Genomic DNA, 27,898 nt, shown 5'->3' with positions numbered 1-27,898 from the left:
AAGGTAGAAACAACCTACATATCCACCAAAGGATGAATGGATCATAAAACAATGGAATATTATTCAGCCATAAAAAGTAACAAAGCAGTGAAACACCCTACAAGATAGAGGAAGGTCAAACACATGTTGAGTTAAAGAGGCCAAACACAGAGTCACCCTGCACAATTCTGGTTACATGAAAGAGCAAAAAAGGTAAATAAACAGAGACAGAAAGTGTGTGTATGCCAACAGGCTGGGGAGAGGGCATTGCAGAATGACTGCTTAGCACATCTGTGGTAGTTATGGAAGATAAAAATGTTTTGAGGTTCAAAATAATTGGTTGCACAACATTGTGGATATAAGAAAGGCCACAGAACTATTCAATCAAATTTTTACAGTATGTATATTTCACTTCCATTTAAAAAAAAAAAAAACGATGAGGGCTACGGGCTGGACATGCTTGCTGGGCATTCTCTTTCTAGCCAGGTCCATGCCCATCACACAGTGTGGCTGCGGGACCCACAACACTGCTGCACCTAGAGTTGGCTCAGGGCAGAACCTCAGTGCCACCGAGGCCAGCTGGGTCAGAACCTACACTGGACGGTGTGCAGTGTGGTCACTGTACAGTACGTGCCGCTCCAGGGCACCCATCAAATGCACCATGGCCCACAAGGCCCCGAGAACACACGTGACACACGAGCAAGGAGTGCAGACCTGAGAAGGCCACCCTGTGGGCAGAGGTGTCCCGCCTCTGGAGGATGACACGGTTCCCTGGAGTCACCAGGTGATACTGTCACTGAGGAATACGGAGCAAGATGGGTGGGCAGATCCCCTCCAGCTTCTCCTATGTGCCACGGTGGCACTTACTACCAGGTTTTGGTCAATCACTCATAAACAAGTGGCTGAACAAAAACAGGGAGGTCATTTTTAAAATTCTACGTGGGAAGTCATTAGCTGGGGGTGGCATGGTAGGACAGGGGGACTCCTAGGGGCAATTCAGGGAGTGTCCCTGAGCAGCTGTGTGCAGATGGGAACGGGTAAGAAGAACAGACCCTAAATTCCCAAGTTTACATTCAGGCCCTGCCACAAATCCCCCTGGGCCTTAGTCTCCTTCTTTATTTAAAAAACAAACAAACAAAAGGCCCAATAATCATCCTTTAGGGGGTTGTTGACAGCCACTTGAGATAGGGGCTCAGGATAAACCTCGTGAATGCCCCCACCTGCACAAAGGACAATGGTGTGTCAAGGGTGTGTGGCCAGGGCTGGGGGTGTGGCTCAAGTGGTGGAGCGCTTGCCTGGCATGTGTGGGGCACTGGGTTCGGTCCTCAGCACCACAGAAAATAAATAAAGATGTGTGTCCACCGAAAACTGAAAAATAACTCTGCAGCACAGAGACAGTGGGTCTCACCGGCACCAAGCCAGCACACCTGGGTCAGACAGCATCAAGCCTCCACACTGGTGACCCCGACACCCAGGAGGATGGCAGGGTCTTCTTGCCTCTCAACCTGGACCACAGACAAGCCCCCTCCCTCCAACCGACTAGCTAGAGGCCACCTACCTCCCAGAGCTGAGCTGCAGGAGGCCAGAGTGGAGAGGGACTGGAATAGTGGTGAAGACCTCACGTGACTTGAGAGAAAGTGAGGCACCAGGCCTTCACAGCTTTCCCATCAGATACCACAGCAGAAGAGAGGCCCAAGGGACACGGGCCAGAGGCCACCTCTAGTGCACCTGCAGCCTGTCCTGGCACTGGTTCAAATCCCAGACTTCCCCACAGTTCTCTCCCAGGCAGAACCTGGACCCAGGACCTTTGGGCTCCACACAGCTGCCTCTACAGTGGAGGACAGTGGAGGACAGTGCCCACTGTCCTCATGGCCCTCACCCTCTGGGGCTCCAGGGACTTTGTGGAGAGGAGTGATTCAGGGGAAATTCCACAGAGGAAGGGACCCTAAACACAAAATTAACCTTAATCTCAACCCTTGTCCAAAGTCCAACCCCAGCCCCTACTATACTGAGATTCTCACCACAGCAACAGCAAAACAGACATCCAGGGCAGGAAGGGGAGCCTGGGGCCCATGCTCCAGAAAGAGCCACAGACACAAAAGCCCACCCCACCCAGGCAGCTAGAGGGTGTGGCCAGCACTCTCCTGGAGGGAGGCTCAAGGGCTGCTGCAAGTCCAGCCCCCTCCACCCTGCACAAGATGGCCGGCCTGGCACACATTCCCAAAGGTGCAAGAGTATGTTCTGGCCCTTCCTCCTACCTGCCTGGGCCAGGCTGCATGTGCAGATCCTGGTCTTCCTCCAAGGTCCATGAGTCACTCACAAGCAAATCATCCCCCGACACACAGGCCACCAGGTGCGTAGAGCCTGACTGGAGGGGCCTGCCCTGACCTCCTCTGTCTTCACCCTCATCACTGGAGATCTCTGCCAACTAAAAGCTATGGTCTTCCGAAGACATTCACTTTCTAGGCTGCAATGGGATCCACAGCCCTGTGCCCCCAGGTGGCCCTTCCTAGGACCTAAGAAGAAAACACAGAGCCTGACCCTAAGTTCAACCCAGAGCCCAGTGTAGCCTGGCCCACCATGCTCTTGACCCTGACCCTAAGTTCAACCCTGAGCCCAGTGTAGCCTGGCCCACCATGCTCTTGACCCTGACCCTAAGTTCAACCCTGAGCCCAGTGCTAGCCTGGCCCACCATGCTCTTGACCCTGACTGAAACATCTGTTTATCAACACAGGCCCTTTCTGGGGCAGGACCTGGGCTTACAGATGGGGGCCTTGACATGCCACCTGAATACCCACTACTGCCCTTTAATTCCCACACAAATCCACACAGGGCCCATGGGTGGGCAGAACTCACCGACATCTGAGTCTTTGTGAGTCTTGATAACCTCTGCAAGCTCAAAGTTCCCGGCAATGATGGCCACCTGGGAGAAAGGGGAGGTCAAGACACGCGGAGTGGCGAGGAGGTCTAGGGGCACCGACCTCATGCTGCTCCCAGAAGCCCCTAGGCTGCTATGCACAGTCTCCTTCTCTAGTTACCACACTGCAGTGCAACTGGGACACAGCTAGCTGTAGACAGCACTTACAGGGTACTACACACAGACCCTGAAACTAGTGACCCACCACCCAGTCTGCCCAGGACCAAGAGACTTCCCAGCCAGGAGACGGTCCCAGGCACACAGGGACATACTCCCAGAACGTCTACTCTGCCCCTCCACACAACCATCATTCCTGGGTCGGCCAGGCACCCCAGCTGCCCACCTGCAGCCCTCATCTTCCCTGACTATACCCCTGATGGGCCAGTCACCCAGTCACCTGATAGGCCCTGACGTATCTACTTCCAGATGGGCCCCAACCCCTGCACCACTGCCTCTATCCTCCTTGACCACACAACCACAGGTCTCACAGAGGTCTGTGTCCCACGCTCTCCCCGTGGCCCATCAGCCCCTGTGACATATTCCAGGCTGCCTGGCCAAAGAACTCAGAGGCATCACTGGGGAAGTCAGGAGCCAGGGTGGTGCCCTTGGGGGTCTGGTCTCTGCATCCCTGCCCGGCCCTCAGGGATCAGGCCCACACTGTTCTCTTCTTGTCTGCCCCTCCCACTGCCTGAGCCCCCCAACCTTCCTCTCTGCCTGGACATCCAACACATCCCACCACGGGCCCATCCTGCTCACCTCCTCCCAAAGCAATCCAGAAAGTGGATTCTCCCCTGTTGCCTTCCAGAGAACCAAAGTTTGGAAAAACCAAAGCATACAGAGACAGGCTGCCCCCGTTCACTCCCAGGAACCACACCCACCTGGAAGGCCGTCTGGCTGTTGTAATTGCGAACATCCTTGTTGGCTCCTCGGAAGAGCAGGACACGAGCACAGCTCTCCTGTCAGGAGGCAGCAGGGGTCACACTGCACGGCTGGAGGGACCAGACCAGGTGCAGCGAGAGGCACACGCAGAGGTGCACCTACAGTTGTGTAGGACAGGGCACTCACATCTACATGTTCTCTGCACACAGCCATCTGACCCCCAACCCCAGGTAGGTATGCCTGGGAAGGGCCCACCAGCCCAGAGGGTCTGGATGTGCCCAGCGAACACCAGGATGGCCTCGTGGGCCTACATGTACACACACATGACACATCTGTATTCAGGAGACAGACTGTACAGGAAGGCCCCTAAGGCCATCCTGTAACCACAACTCACTGCAGGACACAGGACACATGTGGGATGGCACACAGCCTGGGACACAGAGCCACCTGTGTGCCAGCATGCACATGTATGTGTACGTGTGCACACAGGCGTGCTTTGAGGCACTCCAACAGGCAGTGCACACATATAGAACACCATGTATGGTCACACCTGGTTGTAGAGAGCACAGATATGCAGTGCTGTGTTTCCCGAGGCATTCTGGGCACCCATGTTGGCTCCGTAGAATAGCAGGTGCTCCAGGTGCTGCACGTGCCCAAAGCGACAGGCCTAGAGAGGAGGGAAGTACTGCAGAGGCCGGACAGAGGCTGGGCCCCACCCACACACAGCCAGGCCCTGCAGCACACTCTCTGCCCACCTGGTGGATCTCCTGCCAGCCATTCTCGTCAGTGGTCCCCAGCTGCGCATGGTCGTGGAGAAGCAGCTCACAGCAGAGGGCATCACCGCCACCCAGTGCACTGTGGTACAGGGGTGTCAGGCCGCGGCTATCCTTGTAGTCAGGTGAAGCACCCAGGTCCAGCAGGGTCTGAGAGTGAGGCAGCTCCATGTTCATGCCAGGCCTGGCTTCCTCCAGCCCCACCAGGCCATGTGCTCCTCCACCCATGGCCCTCCACTGACCGTCAATGCCCCTGCATTCCGCTGCCGGGTGGCACAGTGCACGGCAGTTAGCCCATCTCGAGTGCGGAAGTCCAGGTGAGCACCACCATTCCTCAGCACCTTCAGCAGGTCCGTGGCATTGTCTAACTGGGCCGCAAGACTCAGAGGGCACTCTGGGTTCAAGGGACAGATGAAAGTTAGGGTCTTAGCCACTCAAAAGGCATTCCCTCCCTGCTCTGCCTCTTACCTCCTGAATCAGGATCATGGAAATTGGGGTCTAGCCCCTTGTCCAGAAGACGGGCCACCTTGTCTGTGCTGTGCAGCTGGACATAGTCCATGAATTTCTTCAGGTTTGCCTGGAATACCAACTGTCTCAGATGACCACAGCCATCTGACCCCCAACCCCACATTTTCTCCAGTAAGCCTCAGGCCACCAGATGCACCACCCCCAGCAGTCTGACCTGTCACCCAGCTTGTCCACCCTCAGCCCTACACCATGCCTCAGCTACGATTCCAGCTTGGCTGAGCCCACGGTGCCACTCAAAGCCCTGCCCTGAGTCCTGATACCCAAACCCTCCCACGGCAATCAGCTCAGCCAGCCTTGCCATAGCCATGCCCAGGCAAGTTCACATCCCCAACCTCAGTCACTGTCCCGGCTCTGACTCCTGGCTCCTGTGCCCCAACAAGACCAGACTAGAAGAGCCCTGAGCTAGCCCTATGGCAACCCAAATGCTCATCATTCCCAAGACTTCTTCTCCAGTCCTTGCTGACCAGCTCACCCCCTGGCTGGCCCTGGGGGCCACCTTTTATTCATTTTCCCAGTCCTGAGTCAGTTCGCTCAACAAAGCCTCGTGAGCCCACATGGCAGGAACACCACACAAAAGGCCCAGGGCCTCTGAACACTCAGCATGCAGCAGGGGCAGGAGGGGGCAGCTAGGGACACTGCCATGGGTTGGGGCGATAAAACTGGAGGAAAGCTACTCCAGCCCAGGGAAGGGTCTGTGCAAAGGCTCCGGGGACAGACCTCAGCCAGCCCCAGGGCTGGAAGGGGGAGTACAAGGCCAGCAGGACCCCAGAGCAGAAGAAGTCAGGAGAAAGCCAATATGGGGCAGTGGCCTAAGTGACAGAATCACAAAGGAGCAATGGAGGAAAGTAGGATCTTCTTACATGATGCCTGCCTAGCCACAGAGCCAGAGCCACTGACCACCACCTGCCCTGGACAGCAGAAATGCCTGGGTCAGAAGCCTGAAAATCTGGGGTCATGAATGGAGTCATAAGGCACAGGGACCCAACCTCGGGTCCAGGTCCAACTAGCAAGTGTCCAGCAAACAAACACACACTAGGCCACAGAGCTGGGGTAAGGGGTCAAGGAATCTGCCCCTGGGGGAGGCCAAGACACCCATCTTTCCCCCAGTACATTCAGAGGAAGTAGTGCAATGCCCCCAAATTTCATAAGATCAGGACCCCCTGGAGGTGGCACCCAACAATACAGACGCCTCACGCATGAGCCAGGAACAGGGCAGAGTCAGACAGATCTGGGCCCAGCACAGTCACAAGTAGGTGACTTGACCCCTCTGCCATGCAGTCTGCTCACATGAAATAGAGTAACGAGAGTCCCTCTAGGGAGAGCATCCTTGAGATGCCTAAGCACAACGCTTCTCAGCACCGGGTGGTAATACGCACTGGGCCTCTTGTCCCCGACAATCAGCACATCAGATGCTTGTCTGCTTTGCCTCTCACAGGACACTCCACCCACTAGGCCAGGGGATAACAAGAGTCTGATCTGACTGGAGCCAAGACAGGACTAGCCCTCTCTGGCCATGGTCCTGGAATCTGTACCCAGCCTTCCAGTAGCTCCAAAACCCACATCTGGACCTCTGACCACAGAATGGGCCTTGGGGGGAGGGGAGGGGGGATCAGTGGGTCAGCCCTAAGCTAGAGGTGGGGACAGTGGCCATGGGGTCCCTTCCCATAGAGAGATCTTTACCTTTGTGTGCAGCTTTGCAAACTGCTTGTCATCAATGAGGTTCTGGGCATAAACACGCCGCTTGTATCGAAACTGTTCAGATAAAGAAAAGGTGGAGAAAAGGTACCACCCCAGTGAAGAAAGTGGCGACCACCATCATCTGCACTCACACACACACACACACACACACACAGTGCTCACTATCACAGAGCCCTCCTACACACATCTGTCAAGGGCACTGCCACTTAACAGCCATGAAAGGCCCAGGCACACACTACCATGGTGGACGCACAGCTGACAGCTGTCACCTACCCAGCACACTGAACGTGGCATGTGGCACCATGGAAGGCAAGTACCTGGCCATCTTAAGTGGCAGGCTCCTACCCTGCCTCATTCTCATCCCCAGTATTCCCTGGGAAATCCCACTCCTCTCCCAACATCGGCTACCAGTCTTACCTTCCTAGATATCCCCTTTCTAACCCCTCTACGACTTCCCTATGTCACCATGAAAGTCAGGTCAACCTTGACCTCAGCTACCCTCTTAATTCAGTGCCCATTGAGGTTATCACCCTCCCCCTTCCCCAAACTACAAGACTTCACTATCATGACTCAGTCTCTGTACCCGCCCCCCTCCTAGAAGGGCACCTTTACGTCATGACTGAGCAGAGTACACTCAGGTCCACTTCAGAAGACCTCGCAGTGGGGGGCAGGGAACAAACTGCACACAGATAACGGTGTTCACACCCCCCAGCCCCCGGGGCACTCACTACATACTGGATGCTCACTGCACATGCTGTTCAAACTGCTCACACCACGCGCGCTGACTGCATGTGCTGCACACTGCTCACTGTGTACTCCACACAAGGCTTGCTGCACGCACCACATACACTGTCCACACTGCAACACTGCTTACCCCGCACGAAGCTGCTCACACTGCCCACTGCCCACTGCACACACCCCTTACAGCGCACTGCTACCATTCCAACTCATTCCCCGCGTTTCTCACTGCTGTGCCCTTCGCCACTCCTGCCACGGCGCTGGGGGTCGCACCCTAACCGCCTCCCCGACCCCCGCCCCGGGCCCGCTCGACACCTCCAGGTAGGGCAGGGGCGTGTCCAGGTTGGGAGGGTACTCTTGCAGGAGCCGTTCCTCATCCAGGAACTTGCCGGCACGGCCCCTGGAGGGCGGCTGGAAGAGCCCGTAGTTGAGCGCGTCCTGCAGGCTGTGGTTGAGGGCGCAGAGCACGCGCTGCTTGGCGGCCCACACGGGTGCGGTCGGGTCCAGGCGCAGACACTTCTGCGGCGGAGCGGGATCGTGAGCCGGGACCCACCCGCCCGGCCGGTCCCGCGCAGGGCGCCGCGCGCTGCGCGCCGCGCCCCGCTGGAGGGAGCCGGAGGCTCGGAGCGGAGCCGAAACCCGCGCCTCCGCGCACTGCGGCCGAGGCCCCGCCCCGGGGTTGGGCTTCCCCGGGCCCCGCCCCCACCCAGAGATGGGGAGGGTCCGGTGGAGGCGGCGGGGGAGGGGTGAGTAGCCGCGGCCGGGGGTCCTGGGCGCTGGGCGCGCCCGGCGGGGGCATGGCGATCGAGCCACTAGGGGCGCGACAGGGTCTGGGGGCTCACCGTCTGCTGCAGGTCCGGGATGCCGACGCGCACGACCACAGCGCTGGCCCCGGGGCCGTCCATCCCCGCGCCGGCGCCGGGGCTACCCACGGCCGGGAGACGGGCGCACGGGGACTCCGCGCGGCGCCCCGGCCCCCCCTGGCCCCCCGCCGGAGCCCCGCCGGCCGCGCTGCGCGGGAGGGGGCCGGGGGGGGCCGGGGCCGGGGCCGGCTCAGGGGACAGCGGCTCCGGGAGCTCCGCGGCAGCGGCGGCGGCGGCGGCGCGGCTCAGCTGCATCGGCCCCGGCTCCGCTCGGCGCCTGCCTTCCCCGGGGGCGGGGGCGGCGGGGGGAGGGGGCCTGAGCCGGGAGCGAGGCGGGGGTGGCGAGGGGGCTGCGCCGGCGGCGGGGGCGGGAGGCCCCGGACCCAGCGCCGGGGTTCTCTCCGGGTCCCGCGCGCGCTGGGGCAGTCGGCTAGGAGGGCGGGGGTCCGCACGTGGGGCGGGGGCCAGGGGCCGCTCCGGGATGTAGGCGCCCTAGCCCTCGCGGGGGAATGACTGAGCGGCGAGGGCCACGCCGCGCTTCCGCTGCGGGCGAGCGTCGCGGACCACCGGGCGAGGGACGGCAGAGGGTCTTGGAGCTGGGTGGGGGCCGCGTCGGGGCAGGACCACCGGCCAGGCAGGGGAAGAAACAAGGAGAATTATTCCTCCGGGATGGCGACCTCTCTGCACTCTGCCGACCCCCACTCCCGGCCCCGAGGGGACTGGGGGGGTCAACCCTGCCCCAGCGATGGGGTCGACTGGTAGCGCGCCCCACGCGGGGTAGGCTCTAGTCGGCCCCGCGGGGAGAACCCCCCGCATCCCCCGCATCAGCCTTCGGACCGCGCCCAGCGGGGTCCCGCGGCACCCCGCGGCGGAGTTTGGGACTTCACTGTGGCCCCCAGGTCCCCTTCTGGGGCCGCCCCCTCCGTCGCCAAGCGCCCCTTCCCCGTCACCTTAGCGACGGGAGGATGGGGACGCGACCTGCAAGGAGGGCTTAGGGGAGGGGGCGCCACTAGTCTCCACCTGCGACGGGGAAGTGAATTTTAGTTTCGCGCGTTGTCGTGGCAACGCGGGAGGAGGGCCGAGTGGGCGGAGGAGGGGAGCGCAGCGAGGAAACTAGCTCAGGCGCCGCCCGCGTGGCGCGTGCCAGCCCCGGCCTCGCACAGCACAGCCGCGGAAATGCCCAGGGCCCCAGCGCTTCGCGCATCCCCGAGGACCGAGGACCGGGCAGCCCTGGGTCCCGGAGACCATTCCTGCCTGGCATACGTGCACCGACGCCCCCCAAAAAAATATAGGCCCCCGACTCCGCAGTGATCCACTCACCCCTTGACGCCGCACCCACTGGATCACCTTCAGGAACAGCCTGGCTGGAAGCCCTCGGCCTCTGGTGGAAAACAGCCCCTAAGCACCAGCCTCCCCCACTTTCTCCTCTGGCAACCCTCGATCCCTCACAAAACTGGTTACTCTGGAGCTCCCAGGAATAACCTTGGGACTGCCCAACACAAAAAACCTCCCTATCCCTCTTCGTGGCCACCTGGGCCATCTGAGAAAGACCCTGACACCACACAGAATAGTGATTGAAAACCCCAAAAGAAGCCCCCATTCTCCACAGATCCACCTAACTCCCCTTGCCCCTTCAAAACGCACTGACTGACTCATGCAGGGGTTTCTCACCAACCCCGCCAGAGGAGGGGTCTCTTCCCGGGGCCCCTGGCTCCCTGCTCCTGCTCCGCTACCCTTTGAGGAACAATCTCTACCTCCCCAGGACACCAGCGACCCGGCGAGCTGAGCCTCCAGCGCCTCTGTGGCTCTGCCTGCCCTCCAGCCTGGACCCTCCCTGACAGGGAAGTGGAGCCCTAGCAGGCCCCTCCCAAGGCCCTGGGTGTGGCCTGAGGGGTGCAGTTGAGGATCCCCTGGTGTGGAGACAGGATGGGAGGAGGGGGCTGGGCGCAGGGAGCAGGAAGGGCCCAGGAGTCTCCCTTATCTGCAGGAAGCACCTTGGGAAGCTGGAGGGCTGGGTTTCCTGCGGCTGACCTCAGGAGAGGAAACTGGGGCTGTCCACGCCTGGCGTCTCCACCGCCTTCCTGCCCTGTCTCTTTTCCCTCCCCCTTGGCCCAGGCCCCCCACACACACACACATTTACCCTAGCCCTTGACCCAGCCTTTCAGCACCCTGGGTGCAGCCAGCTGTGACGGATGTGAGTCTACTAGCAGTAGGACTGGAAGAGGAGAAGGCTTCTCCACCATCAGCAGAGCAGTCTAGAGCCTCCTGGCTGTTCCTTGGCTCCCTGCAAATCTGCAGGATGGACCTGGATGGACCCACAGCCCCCTAGCCAGAGCCTTTGGACCACCTGCCCAGACTGGATCTCAGGGGGGCCTTGCAGCCTCTCCTGCCAGCTCCCTAGAACTGCAGCTGCTGCTGTGTGAGCCTGTGGGGAGGGCATGTCGCAGCTTCAACGCCTGGTAGCCTGCAGCCCCGTGGTCGCCTCAGCTGGCCCTCACACTGCCCAGGGTGACACACAGCATGTGTCCTACACAGCGCCTGGTGCATAATGAATGAATAGCAGACCTCCGTGGTCCTCCAGTTCCCCTGCCACCTGGCAGATGGCAGAACTAATAATGCCTGGGTCCTGCACACCAGATGTCTTCCTGAAGGTTCTGAAGGAGAAAGCTGGTTGGGTGTCTTTGCCCTGGTTTTGTGGAGAGTAATCCCAGGCTCCTCCCGACAAGCCCCCTGAACAGCCCGCCCCTCCCAGCCAGGCCATCCTTGGCCTGCCCTACCCCAGCTCCCCTGCCACTCCACCTAACCCCACACCAGATACTAGGCCCTTCTGCTTGCCCCACTTTTCCATCAGGACCAAAGTTCCTGGAAGACCATGATTTTTGCCATCCCTACTTCTTCCCCACCAAACTGTCCACCAAACTGTCAGACACAGCAGGCTTCATGGGATTTGGGGGCAAAGCACTCCCGGGCAAAGCACCCAGAATAGTGCCTGGCCTGGGGCACAGGCTTCAGACCTTTGCCCTAAAGTAGCTCCCAGGCGCAAAGGCCACTGCCAAATGTCACTGCCTGTGACCTTCCACCTGTGCTTCAGTGATCACTCCAGGCCTTGCAGACCTCAGGCAAGTAAAACCCTCAAAGTTCTGGGCCCTCCACACTCAGGATCCCACCTTCAGGCCACCCAGGTGACCTCACCTCACCCCTGAGGCTCCTCTTTGCCTGGTGGTTCGCCTCCCATCAGCCTAGCTGGGATGGTCCCTTTGCCCTCTCTATCACTCCCACAGGTCAACCTGGTCACCCAGATCCTACCCTCCCCTCCCTCTGGCTTCTTGCCCCAGGCCTGTTCCCTCAATCAGCATGCCCCAGAAGACCCCCTTGCTGCGGGCTGCCCAAGCCTGATTCTGTCCTGTCTCTTGACTCCTCCCTGCCCCCACTGGTTTCCATGACAACAAGGCGGGCTTTCACTGAGCCAGACCCTAGCTGCTTTCCTCTCCCAGCCTGCCTCTCTCCAGTGTAGACCCGCCTCGCTCCTTCACCTCTCACTTTGATCTGCTTTCTCCTGAAGCCACTCTTGGCTTCTAGACTGATCCACTCATTTGTTGCTCAGCATCTTTCTTTTCCTGCCAGAAGGTGGGTTCCCTATACAGACAGATCTTACCTGTCTGGTTCACTGACGTGTCCAGTGCTTTCCCCTTCACATCAGACTTTCTCCAGAGTGGTCTGTGTAAGGCAGGAATCCTGGAATGCTCAGCTGGCTATGACACCGTCTGGACCTGGAGTCTTCTTTTGAGTAGGGGTTTGGTTTTGGCTTTGATGGGACTGGAGATCAAACCCAAGGCCTCGCACCAAGCTAGACAGGGCTCTACCACTGACTATTTCCCCGGCCCATTCTTCAGTTTTGAGACAGTGTCTTGCTGAATCGCCTAGGAATCCGACACGGTGGCACACACCTGTAATCTCAGCAACTCAGGAAGTTGAGGCAGAGGATCGTGAGTTCAAAGCCAGCTTCAGCAAAAGCGAGGTGCCAAGTAACTCAGTGAGACCCTGTCTCTAAATAAAATACAAAATAGTGGGGCTGGGGATGTGGCTCAAGCGGTAGCGCACTCGCCTGGCATGCGTCCTCAGCACCACATACCAACAAAGTTGTTGTATCTGCGCAAAACTTAAATAAATATTAAAATTTTAAAAAATAAATAAATAAAATACAAAACAGGGCTGGGGATGTGGCTCAATGGTCAAGTGCCCCTGAGTTCAATCCCCAGTACCCCCAATAAATAAATAAATAGCCCAGGAATCCTCTTGCCTCAGCATCTGGAATAGCTAGGATTACAAGTCTGCCCAACCACATCAATCATGAGTGGGTTTTTTTTTTTTAATTGCTTGTAGTTATATAACATCCAAAGGTATATTCAGAGTCTATTTCACCTTGAATCTAAGTTTCCTTTTTCTAGAAATACACTGAGGTTTTTAATTTTTTTTAGACTCAGTTTTCCTATCTATCTATCTATTTATTTATTTATTTTTATTATGGCACTGGGGATTTAACCCAGGGTTACTCTACCCCTGAGCTACATCCCCAACCCTTTTTATTTTGAGATAGTCAACTTGGGATCCTCCTGCCTCAGCTTCCTGAATTTCTGGTGTTATAAGTATGTGCCACTGGATCTGACCAGCTTTCCATTTTTAATCTGTTTTCTATTTCATTTTATTCTATTCTTATGTTTATTTTTTCTACTTTTTGTGTTATGATTTGTGTCTGTGTGTATGTGTGTGTGTGTGTATGGGGTATTGAATCCAGACTTCATGCATTCTATGCAAGCCTTCTACAACTGAGCTACATTCTTAGCCACTAATAGTTTTGATTTTTTTTAAACTAAAGTAATGAAGCTAAGCACTTACTAATTTTTAGTAGTTCTCCTTTTCTAAAATAATTCTTTCCTCATACATTTGGTTCTGTAAATTTTCAGGTGCCACTTGTTGTGCTAATAAGTAATAATTTTCTAACATCAGTTATATATTTTAGCTTGTAAATTACTGAAGACTATGCTTATTTAAATTTTCAAATATGTACTAGTTTTTCAAAATGATTTCTTCATTACTGATTTCTCCTATGACTGCATTGTGGTCAAAAAAAATGGTCTAGATCATACTAATATTGGGGATTCTATGGAGTCTTTGTGTCCTGGTACATGGCCCATTTTTGTAGATATTTCGTCTCTTTTCAACAGGAATTAGTAGATGCAAGTACATGTCCTTGCATCCATTAATTCATATATACAGTGTGAATATGTATTCAGAAATATATAGTATCTATTAGACTAAGGCCCTTAATTATGTTACTCAAATATTCTATACCTAACTAATATTTTGTCTTCTTCATTCATAAATTGCTGAGAAAGGAGTGTTAAGATTCCTGTCCTACCCTGTGGTTGCAGCTACTTGTAAGGCTGAAGCAGGAAGACTGCTTGAGCTTAGGATAGCAAAACCAGGCTGGGCAGCACAGTGGGACCTGTCTCAGAACACATCTCTGCTGGGGTGGTGACTTTACCCGTTTCTCCTTGGAACTTTGCCCATGTTGGTTTTGTATATTTGGGGGCCTTGTAATGAACAATCTTAGGTTTAGAAATATTTTATTTTCCTGCCAGGCGCAGTGGCACCCACCTGTAATTCCAGTGGCTCAGGAGGCAGGAGGATCATGAATTCAAATCTAGCCTCAGCAAAAGTGAGGCTGCTAAGCATCTCAGTGAGACCCTGTCTCTAAATAAAATACAAAATAGGACTGGGGATGTTGCTCAGTGGTCAAGTGCTCCTGAGTTCAATCCCAGGTACCTCCACAAAAAACAAGAATTATTTTTGTTTCCTGACAAGTTTTTCCTTTTATCATTGCTCTGCCACTCTATCCAATAATGCTTCATGCTTTGGTTATACATTTTCAAAGTTAGTGCAGCTGCAGGGCCGTTTCCATGAGCATGGGCCCCCAATCTCTTTCCTTCCTTCTCCTTTGTCTTCATGTTCTTAGGTACACAAGGTGAGGAGGTTTACAACTACAATCCTGGGTTCCTGTGTTTGATACATCTTAACTGATTCTTATTATCAATTTTGTGTTGTTCTTCCTTTTTTCTGTATGCTACTTTTTTCTCCTTTCTGCCCTCCACTAAAATGATCAGGGTTTTTTTAATTCCCCGTTCCCTCATCTCCCAGTGGTTTAGAAGTTATACATTCTCTATCATTTTCATAATTACACTTAAATTTTCAACAAGCATCATTAACAAGGCCCAAAGTCAATTAATGTCAGTTTATTTTTCCATGTAAAATAAAGAATTTAGAATACCAAACTCCATTATGTAGGTTTGTCACCATGTTGCTTTTACCTCTAAATCATTCTTGTTATTATTCTCACTAACAGGGAATACTCAGATTTTTCACATAATCAATTTTGTTACTCAGTATTCTTTCTTAAACCTCATTCTTTCCTTCTGGGTTCAATTTTCTTCCTCCTGAAAGTACATCCTTTAGAAATTTTCTCAGTTTCTGTTAGTGGCAAACCCCCTCCATCTTGCTTTGAATTGTCTAACTTCACTGTTATTCTGGAATGATAATTGAGCAAGTGGAGAATTCTGTGTTGATAGCTACTTTCCTCTCCATCCTGTGAAATTTTTCCCTGAATGTGATGCATTCTGAGTGACTTTCACAGTCCTGGCTTCCATAACACTAATCCTTGACCATGTTTAGCTTCCATAGATTTTATTTTGAGAAGCTGTATTCTTAAATCTGCTTGCTATTTTTTTTTCAGGATATGAGCTTTAAAAAAAAAAAACAACTTTATTTTGTTTATTTTTATGTGGTGCTAAGGTTTGAACAGAGGGCCTTACATGTGCTAGGCGACCACTCTACCCCTGAGCCACAACTCCAGCCCTGCTTGCTGTGTTTTTTGGTTTTTTGGTTTTTGTTTTTTTTTTTAAAGAGAGAGAGAGACAGAGAGAGAGGGAGAGAGAGAATTTTAATATTTATTTTTCTTAGTTTTCGGTGGACATAACATCTCTGTTTGTATGTGGTGCTGAGGATCGAACCTGGGCCGCACGCATGCCAGGCGAGCGCGCTACCGCTTGAGCCACATCCCCAGCCCTTGCTGTTTTTTTTATGTTGACTTTTTGGCTTTTACATAAAGCAAGTTTGTTTTTTGGTGGTACTGGGGATTGAACCCAGGAGCACTCTACCACTGAGCTACATCCCCAGCCCTTTTTAATTTTTATTTGAAGGCAGGGTCTCAATAAGTGGCCCAGGTTGGCCCAGAACTTGTAATCATCCTGCCTTAGCCTTGGAGTTGTTAGAACTACAGGTGTGCACCACTGTGCCTAGTTTCTTTTATTCTCAGCTTTTCAAATATATATATCTAAAGTTTCTAGTCCATTGTTTTGTTGTGTGAACTTTCTGATGGTCTAACTCTGCTTCTTGGGATGTCTATGAGTTCACCGTGGGCCTGGATCAATGTGGGAGTCCTGGCGCACCTTGATGAGCCCTTTGGAGGGTGCTGCTGGTTCAGGGCTTCTCTTGTGTTTACTCATTGACTTTCTTAACCCTGAGGACCACAGTGTGATGCAGTCCAAGGTCCAGAGATGGTGTGACAGCAGGGGCTACATTGTCCCAGACTTTTTCATCAGAAGATCATGACAAAACTTGGTAAATTGAAAGGAAATATGCAATAGCAATCACCAACCAGGCGATTCACTGAGTTCTCGAGCACTTCCAAGCCACCATGAACGGCTTTTACTTGATTTTATCTTGCTTTAAACTTTATTTTAAAGATAAGCCCTATCCCCAGGGATAGCTCCCTTTCTCTGGCTGCGAGGCCTTTCTGACCCTCCGCCCTGTTCTTCAGGGGGCAGTTATGTCCCCTGCAGCTGGGGTTAGCTGATCCCACTCCATCCTGGTAGGCCACTACTCTGAGACTGCTGTCTTTTCAGCAGCCAGACGGACGTTTAGGATACACAGCCAACTCTGGCTTGTTAGCTTCTCTCTCTGATCCTGTCTGATCAGTCTTCCAAAAATTCCTGTAAGTTGCCAGTCGATTCCCAGTCCATGTTGCTGTCTTCCAACAATGGGATATTATTTATTGACTTTAAATGTATACAGTTCCTTTTTATTATTACTGTACACTTAAAAATGGCTCAAGTGGAAAATTTTTTTTTACCACAATTATAAAAATTTGCACATAGATCATAAATTGTCATCGGCCTTGACAGGGCGGTCAGGTAAACACATGGGTGAAACAGCCTTGAAGGAAACTTGGAGTTCTAAGTGTGAACTTAACTAGACGTATATCTCAATTTTAATTCCACATTTCATGGGAGAATAATGCTTTAAATCTAAAGCTCTGACCATATACAATCAGCTGTCGCATGTGAAGGGCATCTATCAGAGCGCCTTTCCCTGGTGGTGAAGACAGGAACTGTCTTCTGAACTAGCTCCCTACTAATAAAGCTCACTCACCCCAGAGGCCGGGAGCTGATGGCCAGTCTCTGGGGACTGGCACTTTGCTTCATAGACTACATCCAAACAGGACCTGCCTTGTGGCCAGCGTGAATGAGGCAATGAGACAGTTGTATTACTGTCCCCACTTTAACTGAGCAGGCATGAGAGAGAGGAGAGCGAGAAGTCACAGGCCACCTGGATCCTTGATGCTGAGCTGGGATGCCAATCAACACACCGGTCCCAAGGCCAGCCCTGCACCCTGCTGTGCACACTTTCAGCCTAGAAGTAGGGAAATGTGTTGGCTCCTAAAGCCAAACTGCAAGAAAAGCAGAAGCAGAACAGTTGTCAAATTTCAAAAATGATTCAAACCCTTTTGGGATCAGGCGGTGATGCATGCTGTAATTCTGCTTGGGATACTAAGGCGGGAGGATCTCAAGTTCAAGGGCAGCCTGGGCAACTTATCAAACCCTGTCTAAAAATAATGAAAGGGTCTGTAGTGTTGCTCAATGTAGAGCACTTGCCTAGCATGGAGGAAGCCCTGTGTTCTGTTCCCTGTGGGAGGGTGTCCCAGCCCCTTCCTCAGTGACATGGCTTACTTTCTGCCAGAGTGCCCTCTACCCCAAGGAAACCCTCCTCAGGATCAGTCCTACTTGGTTCTTTCTTCTTTTTCCAAGTAGTATTCCATTTTATGAAAATGCCACATTTTGCTTGTCAAATCATCTGTGATATGTACATTTGGTTGTCTCCTGTTTGGAACAATCATGAATAAAACTGCTATAAACATTTGTGCATCAGTAGTTTTGTTTTTTACAGTACTGGAGGCTGAAACCAGCAGTGCTGTGCCACTGAGCTACATTCCTTTTTATGTTTGTTTTGAGAGGGTCTCACTAAAGTGCCCAAGTTGGCCTTGAACTTGGGAAACTCCTGCCTCAGCCTCCCAAGTCACTGGGATTACAGATGTGAGCACTGCCTGTTTCATTTTTCTTGGATAAATACTTAGAGGTAGAATAGCCATGCCTTATGGAGATGTGTGCTAACTTGTAAAGATATTGGCAAGCAATTTTTCTAGCATGGTAGTGCACTTAACATCCACCTTGTTCCATTTCCTGCATGACCTGCCCCTGTCCACTCGTGGCATTGTCAGCCCTTCAGACTTAAGCCATTTTAACGGATATCTAGTGCTATCTCTTTGAAGGGTTAAATTTGCATTCTTGATTATTAATAAGACTGAGCTTCTTTTCATGTTCTTATTGGCCATTCAAGTATCTTCTTTTGTGAAGTGTCTGTTCTAGTCTATTGCTCATCTTTTTAAATGGGTAGTTTGACTGAAATTTAGGAACTCTTTATGTATTCTGGACAAACATTTTTTTACTATATATGTGTTACAAAAGTTCTCTATTTCATAGCTTTCCTTTTCATTTTCATTATAATCTCTCTTTTTTAAAAAAGCTAATGCTTTCACAGAATACAATTTTATCTGTTTTTCTTTCACTATTAATATTCTTTGGGTCTAATGTAAGAGATCTTTTCCTATGACACTATCACAATTTTTTTTCTGTTTTTTTTTTTTTTTTTTTTTTTTTTTGTGTGTGTGTGTGTGTGTGTGTGGTGCTAAGAATTAAATCCAGGGGCTGATCCATGCTAGGCACGACCCCCACTACTAAGCTATACCCCAGCAGTTTTAGTTTTTAATTTAGGTCTTTGATTAAAATTAAATTCTAGTTTTGGTGTCAAGAAAAGTTGATGTCTGTATGTTTCTTATGAGATGTTCATTTGTTTCAGAACCACTTTATGTTTATTGTGTCAAAATATACTCATTATAGAATTTTCCATGTTAGCTGGGCACCTCTACTCCCAGAAACTCAAGAGGCTGAGGCAGGAAGATTGCAAGTTCAAGGGTAGCATGGGCAACTTAGCAAAGCCCTGTCTCAAAAAATAAAATGGGCTGGAGATGTAGCTCAGTGGTAAAGCACTCCCAGGTTTAGTCCTTTGTGTCAAAAAATGAATTAATTTGATAAAAAGGGCTGGGTGTAGCTCAGTGGTGGAGCGCCCCGGGTTGTTCAGTCCCAGAACCACGGTGCTTCCGCTGTGGTGTGTCTGGGTACAGTGCCGTCGAGTGCGGCACACTTGTGCAGCCATCTGCTCGTGCCCATCTCACATTTCCCCCTGTGGCCATGGCCCATCCCCTGTCCCAGCCCTTCCTGCCCTGTCCCACTTTCTGTCAGCGTGGATCTGACTATTCTAGGTCTCTCTAAGCACCGGCCTTTAAAGGACTCTCCTTTCTCACTGAACCGCCTCTGGCACCTTTGCTGAGTCAGTTGACCACGTATGTGTGCTCTATTTCTGGACTCCCTATTCTTTTCTGTTGATCTAAATTTATATACTTCCTTTAATATCACCCTGTTTAATTTCTGAAACTTTATAGTAAGTTTTCCAATCAGATAGTATAATTCCAACCACTTTGTTCTTTTTAAATTTTGTTAACTATTCTAGGTCATTTTTATTTCTTAAAAAATCTTAGAATAAGCTTGTCAATTTTTACCAAAATAAAAACTTTTGGGAAATTTGATATTGTTTTAAATCATAAAAATATTTATAAGTGTGAACATCTTAGCCACACTGTATCACCCAATTGAGCATGGTATATTGCCTCATTTATTTTGTCCAGTTTATCTCAGCAAAGCTTAATAGCTTTCAGTGTACAGTTCCAACACATTTTTGTCAAGTTTAGTCCTAAGATTTTTAACTTCACATATTTATTGTAAATGAAATTTCATTTAACTTTTATTTTTCAAATTGTTGCTAACAAAGAAACAACTGTGTGTATGTGTGTGTGTGTGTGTGTACACACAGTAGCCTGTGACCTTTTAGATTGTGCCAAGGGGCTGGGGTGTAACTCAGTGATATAGCACTTGCCTGGCATGCCTGAGGCCCTAGGTCCAATCCCCAGCAAAATACAAACAAACAAAGAAATAAAATGTACTGAGTTATAACACAGTATATATACATACATGCATGCATAAATTCCTTGGAATTTTCCATGTAATCAGGTTGTCAGCAAATAGAGATGGTTTTACTTCCTCTCTTGAATTTTTATGCTTCCTGTTTCTTCTTATCTTATAGTGTTGCATAAAAGTGATAGAAGCAAAACCAACCTGGACAATATAGTGAGACCCCATCTAAACACGAATTGTTAGGGTTCATGGATGAGTGTTGAAAACATCACCTAACATAAAATAAGCCAGATAGAAAGGGGCAAATGTTATATGATTGCATTTATGCAGAGTGTCTAGAATATGCACATTCACAGAGACAACAGGACCAAGGTGAGCTGGGGCCAGAGCAAGGGCTGGAGTGGGGAGATAGGCCCAGAGACTCTGATGAGGAAAAGCTCTGGGAACCCACCATGATGCCACTGAGAATATACTTGATGAAATTTTAAAGTGTGGAATTAAAAAGTGATTTAAAACTCTTAAATACATTAGACCTTCTCCTTCTAGCTTCTATAAAATGTTCTCATCTTCCAGTCTGACTATTCTGTATTCTGGATCATTTCTTCAGAACCATCTTCCAATTGAATAATTCTTAGCTGTGACTGATCTGCTATTGAACCTGCCCATTGAAATTTTACTGATTTATTATTCACAATAGCCAAAAAAATGGAATCATCAGTCCAACATATGAATAAAGTGTGGCATATATACACAATAGAATAATATTCAGCCTTTTAAAAGAAGGCTGGCATGGTGTTGCACACCTGTAATCCTAGGGATTCAGAAGGCTGAGGCAGGAGGATCCTAAATTCAAGGCTATTCTGGGCAACTTAGGGAGAACCTGTTTCAAAATAAAAAATGAAAAGAGCTGGGCTCTAGCTCAAAGGTAGAGTACTCCTGGGTTCAATCCCCAGTACTACAAAAATAAGTAGATAAAAATAAAAACTATTTTCCAGGAAGAAAAAGAAAAAGAAATTTTAATTATTGATTGTCAAATTCCCAGCGACAAAAACCCTCAGGGTCACTCCAGGGGAGCTGGGCTGCACGGAAGAACCACACAAGAGACAGAGACACCTTTTTCTTTGGGATCCTGTGAAGGCTCCTCTGACCTTAAGGGTCCACAGAAAGCACAGGCAAGCAGGAGCACGCGCTGGCCCCTTTTACAGAGAAGAAGTCATTCAAATGAGGCACGGGTCAGGTTTCAGGGGGCTGAGTCTAGCTTCATTAAGTCTGCTCTCAGCAGGTGGACTGACATCTAGGAAGGCCACACCCAAAGGCAGAGTAAGAGAAGGGGACTCACAAAGGGCATTTCCATGGAACCTTCTATCCCAAATAGGGTAAAGGGATAATATCACAAAGGAACAGGTGAGCATAGCTCGGTCCATGGGGCTACAGGAAGGCATGCCTACGCGTGAAGTCACATTCTGCTACTTTGAGGATCAGGGCAGCGTCCAGGCCACTACGGAAGTGACAGACAGAACCTCTTCCAATCACATGAAGGAAAATGTTTATTATGTTTTAAATCAGCATTTCCAGATGTTTTGCAATAGAGGCATTTTAGATCACATTATTGAGATCTCTTCCTGGTCAGCCACAGCAGTCAGAATGCGACAGCCTCCCAAAACTGATTGTATTTTTTCATTTCTGGAGCTGTATTTTGTTCATTTTCTTATCCTTTCAGATAGTTTCTCTCATGTTCTCTAATTGCACCCTTACACCCTTTACCTAATTAGCAGTTTAAGCATACTTACATGTTTTGTGATGTTAGATTGCGATCTCAAGTCTGGCTCATCTTCATCTGTGGGAACTTGCAGGAGTCAAAATGAGGGTGCACACCTTTAGAGAAGACTGGTATTTTTGCTCTGGCCAAGTGCCCCTGTGCTGTGGATCTACAGCCAACTCAGCTCAATTCCAAATCACCTAGGGAGTTCATATTTAAATTCTACACCCATTTGATGGAAGTTCATAGCTATACATTCTCGGAGAAGATCTGATTCACTTTTGGTGATGAGGTCAGTACGGACATCATCGATTTCTCCTTCATGGAAAGCAGATATTTCTTTCTGTAGTCTTTCTGGACTTCAAAAGTCCTGATTTTACATAAGACTCTTATTTCCAACTTATTATATTGCATGTGCCCAAATCCATGTCTCTTCCTTTCTATGCAGCCTTAAAACTCCAGGCTTTAAGTTCCAGGCATTAAGAATGTTCAAGATTTCATACTCATTTACCCTATTGGTTTCAACTTCCTCTTTGTTTTGTGTCTCCAGGGATATATCCCTTGTTTCCTTTGAAGTTCACCTATGCATATAAAGGAATGTTTATGATATTTCAAATCAGCATTTCCAGATGTTTTGCAATTTTACATTATTGAAAATCTTCTTTTCTTAGTCAGCCACAGACGTCAATATGCATAATGTTTAATAATTTTCGGGCTGGGATTGTGGCTCAGTGGTAGAGTGCTTGTCTCACAGGCGTGAGGCACTGGGTTTGATCCTCAGCACCACATAAATAAGAAAGTATTGTGCCCATCTACAAATTAAAAAAATGTTTAATCATTTTTTGGTCAAACATATAATAAACAGAATCATAAATGAACAGGATACTCTGCTTTATTTATTTATCTATTTATGCAGGGGATGGAACCCAGGCGTTTGAGCATGCTAGGCAAGTGCTGTACTACTGAGCTACATCCCCAGCTCACATATGCATTTTAAAATTTTAATATGCACAAACTCTGGCCAACTGCTCAAAACAATCAATCAAACAATATATGAGACAACCAGGAAATAAACACAGGAGAGATTCCCATACCCACTGTGTTCATTGTCAAATCAAAATGTGCCTCTCACCTGTCCTCCCAGACCCCTCTGCCCAGCAGCCCCTTTGCTTGAAGCATCCCCTCCCCCAGCCATCCTGGCCAAGGCTGCTCCTCCCTTCAGGCAAGGCAGGGAAGGCCAAATGGCCTTGGGTGTTTCCGCCAGGTCTGTCCCTAGACAGAGGGCTTCTGGTCCAGGAATGACTCACATCCAGGAATTGCAAAAGGAACTCCAGTCCCCTGCATTGTGACCAAGTCAGGACACATTCCTGAGATCCAGGGTTTTGCACCCTACTTCCACCACCCCCACCCTATGCTGCCTTCTGCTTCTGTCCTAGACAAAGGGCCAGCGAAGAGGTTTCTGATGCCACAACACTCCACTTGCCCATCACAGCAACCCCATCCCAACACAGTCTCTGTATCCTGCTTCTGGAGGCAGCACCTCTTTATCTCTGCCCTACACTAGCTGGCCTCCCCAGAGCTTCTCAAGGGTGTCTCCTTCCACAGTACACCCCATTAATACCTTGGGGAGGTTGGGACAGTTAAGGAACAGCTGGGCAGGCAAAGCACAGGGCCTACCTGCCTCCTTTAACCTTTGGGTGCTTTTTTCCTCCATTAAACCAAGGAGTGTCTAATATTTCACCTTCATTCCCACATCCTTTGTGAACTCTAGTTTTAATTACCAGAATATAAACAATCCCCTTCCAGGCATTCCACCTGTGGTTCCAATCCAAAATCTGTGTTCATTGCCTCAGGCTGGCCTGGTTTAGGACTGGTCTTCTTCGGTATCCATTCCCCAGGACTGGATAATCTGAACAAGATTTGCAAAATGATACAATTGTTTCTGTGTCCAAGTCTTCTCTTCCCAGACTTACTTTAAATAGCCCCTGCCCTGTCTTGGAGGACTGGAAGGTGACCGGTTCAGGGTTCACATCACAGTGCCTCAATTCCTCAGGCCCTTGGACCTGTGCAGGGTTCCATGCTTCTGGCACCCTGCACAGGATGGCAGCTGCTTCTCAGCCCATCCCAGCCAGACCTGCTCTGGGTTCTGCACTGGGGATTCCTGGCTGCTGTAAGTGCCAGCTCTAGTGTCCCTATCTATATCCACTTTGGGGCCTGGATCTGCTGGAGAGGTCCTCCTCATGAGCTCTGCCTCGTTCCTTCAAAGCACTGGAAAATAACCTGGTTTGGGCAGAACAAGCATTCTTAATAAAATGCTAACAAAATCTTCTGTAATTTTATGAATTTATAATGTTGGTAAGACTTGTTCTTGGGAACTAATCACTGCCTAGCTGGCTGTCATCTGCAACCAGAGGTTATTTCTGTACCTAATCTGATTCTTGTTCTTGAGTGAATCTTTGAAGGGGGTCTCTCAGGGATTTTCTCTTTCATTGGGATTATAACAAAACCTGGCCCCTGCTTCTCAAACTCAACAGTTGGTTCACAGGTTCCAGGCCATGTCCCCACCTTTCCACCCACCACCACTGTCACCAGCACAGTCTCCATCAGGCCTCAGTGCTGAGCCAGAATGCTCCCTCCTTGGAGAACCACCCTGGCTCTAGATTCTTGCCACCCTGCACAGCACACCTAGGTCCTGTCAGTAACATTAGGGAGCAGGCCCCTGGGGGTGGGAGAAGTGGAAGAGTCAGCTGGTCCAACTTCGCAGAATTCCACTCAGGCCAAGTGCTCCCACTGTGCAGCTCCTCCATCCCACCCTCCCATGCAGAGGCCTCTCATCCCCCTCGTCCAAGGCGCAGAAAGAAGAGACCTGCTACTCACTGCAATGCCTCTCTCCTAACTGTGGGCGTTTGTCCCAAATTAGCGATGCCCCAGGTGTCCAGAGCTACTTCCCAAACCCCAGCAGGCTGCCTCCAATTGGGGCTTTGTCAATGCAGAAAAAGAACTCACATCCCCAAAATACAGGACAGCCTGCAGAGCTTGGCTTTGAACAAACTGAGCTGGCAGCAAGCACAGCCTCCCCAACCCGCCCCAACCGCAGGCTTGAGGTCAGGGCTGGGCAAAGCAGCCATCACGTGGGCACCCGGGTGAGTACCACTATTTGCATAACACAGTCCCACACAGTCCCTTCCAGGAGTGATGGGTAGGTCCTGGGGTAGTTCCCAGCTTGCAGTTGGACAAAAAGAAAGTGCTTTTGGTTGATTTTTTTTTTTTTTAAAAACTCCAATTCACAGCACCAATTCACTGAGAGAGCTCCAATTACAGGTTCAAAGATTTCTGGGTCACAGAGGAGCAGTGTCCTGGATCCAGACTGAAGCACCAGCAGTGCCCACTCCACCTCTTGCACAGGCCCAGAAACCACGCTGCAATGGGACACCATTGCCAGATGTCCCCAGAGACAGCAGCAGCCTGTGGCCCAACCCTTTCCCCATCACACCCTGGGAGTTCCTGCCCTTCCACTTTCCCTCCACACTGCCTGTTTTTAATCAGCTTTTCATTGCTTTGACCCAAATACCTGACAAAATGACTTGGAGGAGGAAAGATTTATCTTGGCTCACGGTTTCAGTCCATGGTTGGGCCAAAGGCAGAACCCTCATGGTGGAAGAGCACCTGGTAAAGCAAAATTTCTCGCCTTGCTGGGTGGGGGGGCAGTCCCAAGAACATGTCCCCAAGGATCTTCAGCCAGGTCCCACCTCCCACAGATGCCACCTTCTTTGAGTCCCAGCTATTAGTGGATTAATCCAATAACAAGGCTGACACCAAAAGCTCAATCCTCGTCCACAATGCTGGACAAAGTTTTGAGGAAAAGGAAAAAGTTTTTTTTTTTTTTTTTTTCAAATAAAAAAAAAGTTTTAATTTTTAAAAATTGTTTTTATTTTTTTTTAATTTTTGTTTTCAAACGAAAGAACTAAGAAGAACACAGAGGGGTCTCCTGTCCCAGATGCTATGACTCTCACTGCCAGGAAATGGTGGGCTATTAAAGAGGGGATGGGAAAAGGAAGCTCCAGGTGTGCCCTTCAGGACATCATTCACATGTGGCCTTGGAGACTTGTTCTCAGATCCTCTGTGCCAGCCCTGAAGTCTGGATTCCTTCATTTCTGTGGTCAGTGAGCTGAAGAATAGGTAACTCAGCCTAGGATGGGAAGGCTAACCTTGCCTTCCCGAGTTGGAGGGAGAAGAGGAAGGAAAAACATGTCAGTTTTAAAATACACGGGGTGGGGTGGGTACTGGGGTTATGGCTCAGCGGCAGTTCAGCAGCACAAAGGGGCACCTTACTACAAGTTGGCACCTTTACAGCCAATCACTTCCCAAAAGCCACCTCAGAATACCACTGCATAGGAGACCAATCCCTCGGCACACGAGCCCTTGAGGGGCAGGGACTACACTACCTCCAGGTGTTAAGGGAGCCTGAGTAAGCACCACCTTGCCACCTCTGAAACAGTTAAACAGGAGGCTGAAAAGGTGAAGTCCTCAGCAATTCAGGGAGGGACACCTTCCAGACAGGATCCTCCAGAGGTGAACCCTGAGTCAGAGGAGGAAAGGACCCCACACAGTACTCCCACCTCTAGCACCACACACACCTGGACCCCACACACCTAGAACGCCAAATCCACCTGGAACACAAACACACCTGGAATGCCACACACACACCTGGACCCCACACACCTAGAACGCCAAATCCACCTGGAACACAAACACACCTGGAAAGGCACACACACACCTGGACCCCACACACCTAGAACGCCAAATCCACCTGGAACACAAACACACCTGGAATGCCACACACACACCTGGAATGCCACACACACACCTGGACCCCACACACCTAGAACGCCAAATCCACCTGGAACACAAACACACCTGGAATGCCACACACACACCTGGACCACACAACACACCTGGAATGACACACCCACACCTGGAACACACAACACACCTGGAATGACACACCCACACCTGGACCACACAACACACCTGGAATGACACACCCACACCTGGAACACACAACACACCTGGAACACACAACACACCTGGAATGACACACCCACACCTGGAACACACAACACACCTGGAATGACACACACCTGGAACACACAACACACCTGGAATGACACACACACACCTGGAACACACAACACACCTGGAATGACACACACACACCTGGAACACACAACACACCTGGAATGACACACACACACCTGGACCACACAACACACCTGGAATGACACACACACACCTGGAACACACAACACACCTGGAATGACACACACCTGGAACACACAACACACCTGGAATGACACACACACACCTGGAACACACAACACACCTGGAATGACACACACACACCTGGACCACACAACACACCTGGAATGACACACACACACCTGGAACACCAGACACACACCTCAAACACCATGCACATACCATTCAAGTACCACAGACACACCTCAAACTCCACACACGCACCTGAAGTGCCACACAGAACACCTGAATCACCAGACACACCTGGACACCACCCCCACACAGCACCAGATACCTGAGCACCACGCACACCCCAAGCACCACACACACTGCACACACCTCGAATACAACACCCTCCTCACGACCCACAAACACACCTCGATCACCACACACACCTGGAGCAGACTCAGGCGCCCACAGACCCAGACACCACACACCCACCCCGAGAACAGACCCGGCTGCGGCTGGCCGGGGAGCGTGGGAGGCCCTGGGTTCCACCCTCAGCGCCACACAAGGAGCCATCAACCAAACGGCGGTACTGCGTCCGTCGGCGACTCCCTGGGCACCGCCACACCTCAGTGCCACAGACACACCCGGAACACCGCGCCAGGCGCGCAGCTGGGCGCAGCAAGGCCCCCAGAGAACAGGCTCAGGTGGCAAAGACGCCCCAGCGGCTGAGGGCAGAGCCAGGGTCTTCCCACTCCCGCTGCAGCACCGCGCGCACGGCTTCCGGGAGACCCAGGTCGGGGCAGCCCAGGCCTGCACCAGCACAAACCGGCTGGACCCGGGGGCCGCCCCCGCCCCGCCCCGCCCGCCACAGCCCGAGGGAGAACCGGCCGCCGGCCCGACCCGGCCTCACCACTCCCGCCCCGCCCACCTGGCGGGACCCGCGCCGCTCCCCACCTGGTCCCGCCCAGGCCCCGCCCAGGCCCCGCCCAGGCCCCGCCCACCTGGCGCGACACTCGGCCGCTCCCCACCCCGGCCCCGCCCCTTTCCCCCAGGATTCCCCCAACACTCTGTAGTGGGCGGCTCCCCGCCCGGCC

The 27,898-nt window shown here is 51.2% G+C and overlaps 1 protein-coding gene across 9 annotated transcripts in view; it reads right to left on the bottom strand.

The window, feature by feature from the left end:
* The window catches only part of Shank3 (SH3 and multiple ankyrin repeat domains 3), a 58,651-nt gene extending 48,441 nt beyond the window's left edge, over nucleotides 1–10,210 (bottom strand). For 6 of the 9 annotated variants that reach the window (XM_076855569.2, XM_076855571.2, XM_076855572.2 and 3 more), the window contains exons 1-11: nucleotides 10,130–10,210; nucleotides 9,696–9,756; nucleotides 8,355–8,971; nucleotides 7,828–8,031; nucleotides 6,757–6,828; nucleotides 5,017–5,125; nucleotides 4,791–4,942; nucleotides 4,531–4,698; nucleotides 4,326–4,442; nucleotides 3,775–3,852; nucleotides 2,836–2,902 (exon numbers count right to left, since the gene is read on the bottom strand). In XM_076855569.2, coding sequence (XP_076711684.2) covers nucleotides 2,836–2,902; nucleotides 3,775–3,852; nucleotides 4,326–4,442; nucleotides 4,531–4,698; nucleotides 4,791–4,942; nucleotides 5,017–5,125; nucleotides 6,757–6,828; nucleotides 7,828–8,031; nucleotides 8,355–8,630 — 1,243 coding nt within the window. In that variant the 5' untranslated portion in view covers nucleotides 8,631–8,971; nucleotides 9,696–9,756; nucleotides 10,130–10,210. Of the gene's footprint in view, nucleotides 1–2,835; nucleotides 2,903–3,774; nucleotides 3,853–4,325; nucleotides 4,443–4,530; nucleotides 4,699–4,790; nucleotides 4,943–5,016; nucleotides 5,126–6,756; nucleotides 6,829–7,827; nucleotides 8,032–8,354; nucleotides 8,972–9,695; nucleotides 9,757–10,046 lie in introns of all 9 variants that reach the window. The other 3 variants (XM_076855567.2, XM_076855566.2, XM_077109364.1) reach the window with 3 other exon arrangements.
* Between the last annotated feature and the right edge of the window lie 17,688 nt (nucleotides 10,211–27,898).

Source organism: Callospermophilus lateralis, chromosome 4 (assembly GCF_048772815.1).
Source record: "Callospermophilus lateralis isolate mCalLat2 chromosome 4, mCalLat2.hap1, whole genome shotgun sequence".
Classification (NCBI taxonomy): Eukaryota; Metazoa; Chordata; class Mammalia; order Rodentia; family Sciuridae; genus Callospermophilus; species Callospermophilus lateralis.
The sequence above is the reverse complement of the archived record's forward strand: the minus strand, read 5'-3'. Positions and strand labels throughout refer to the sequence as shown.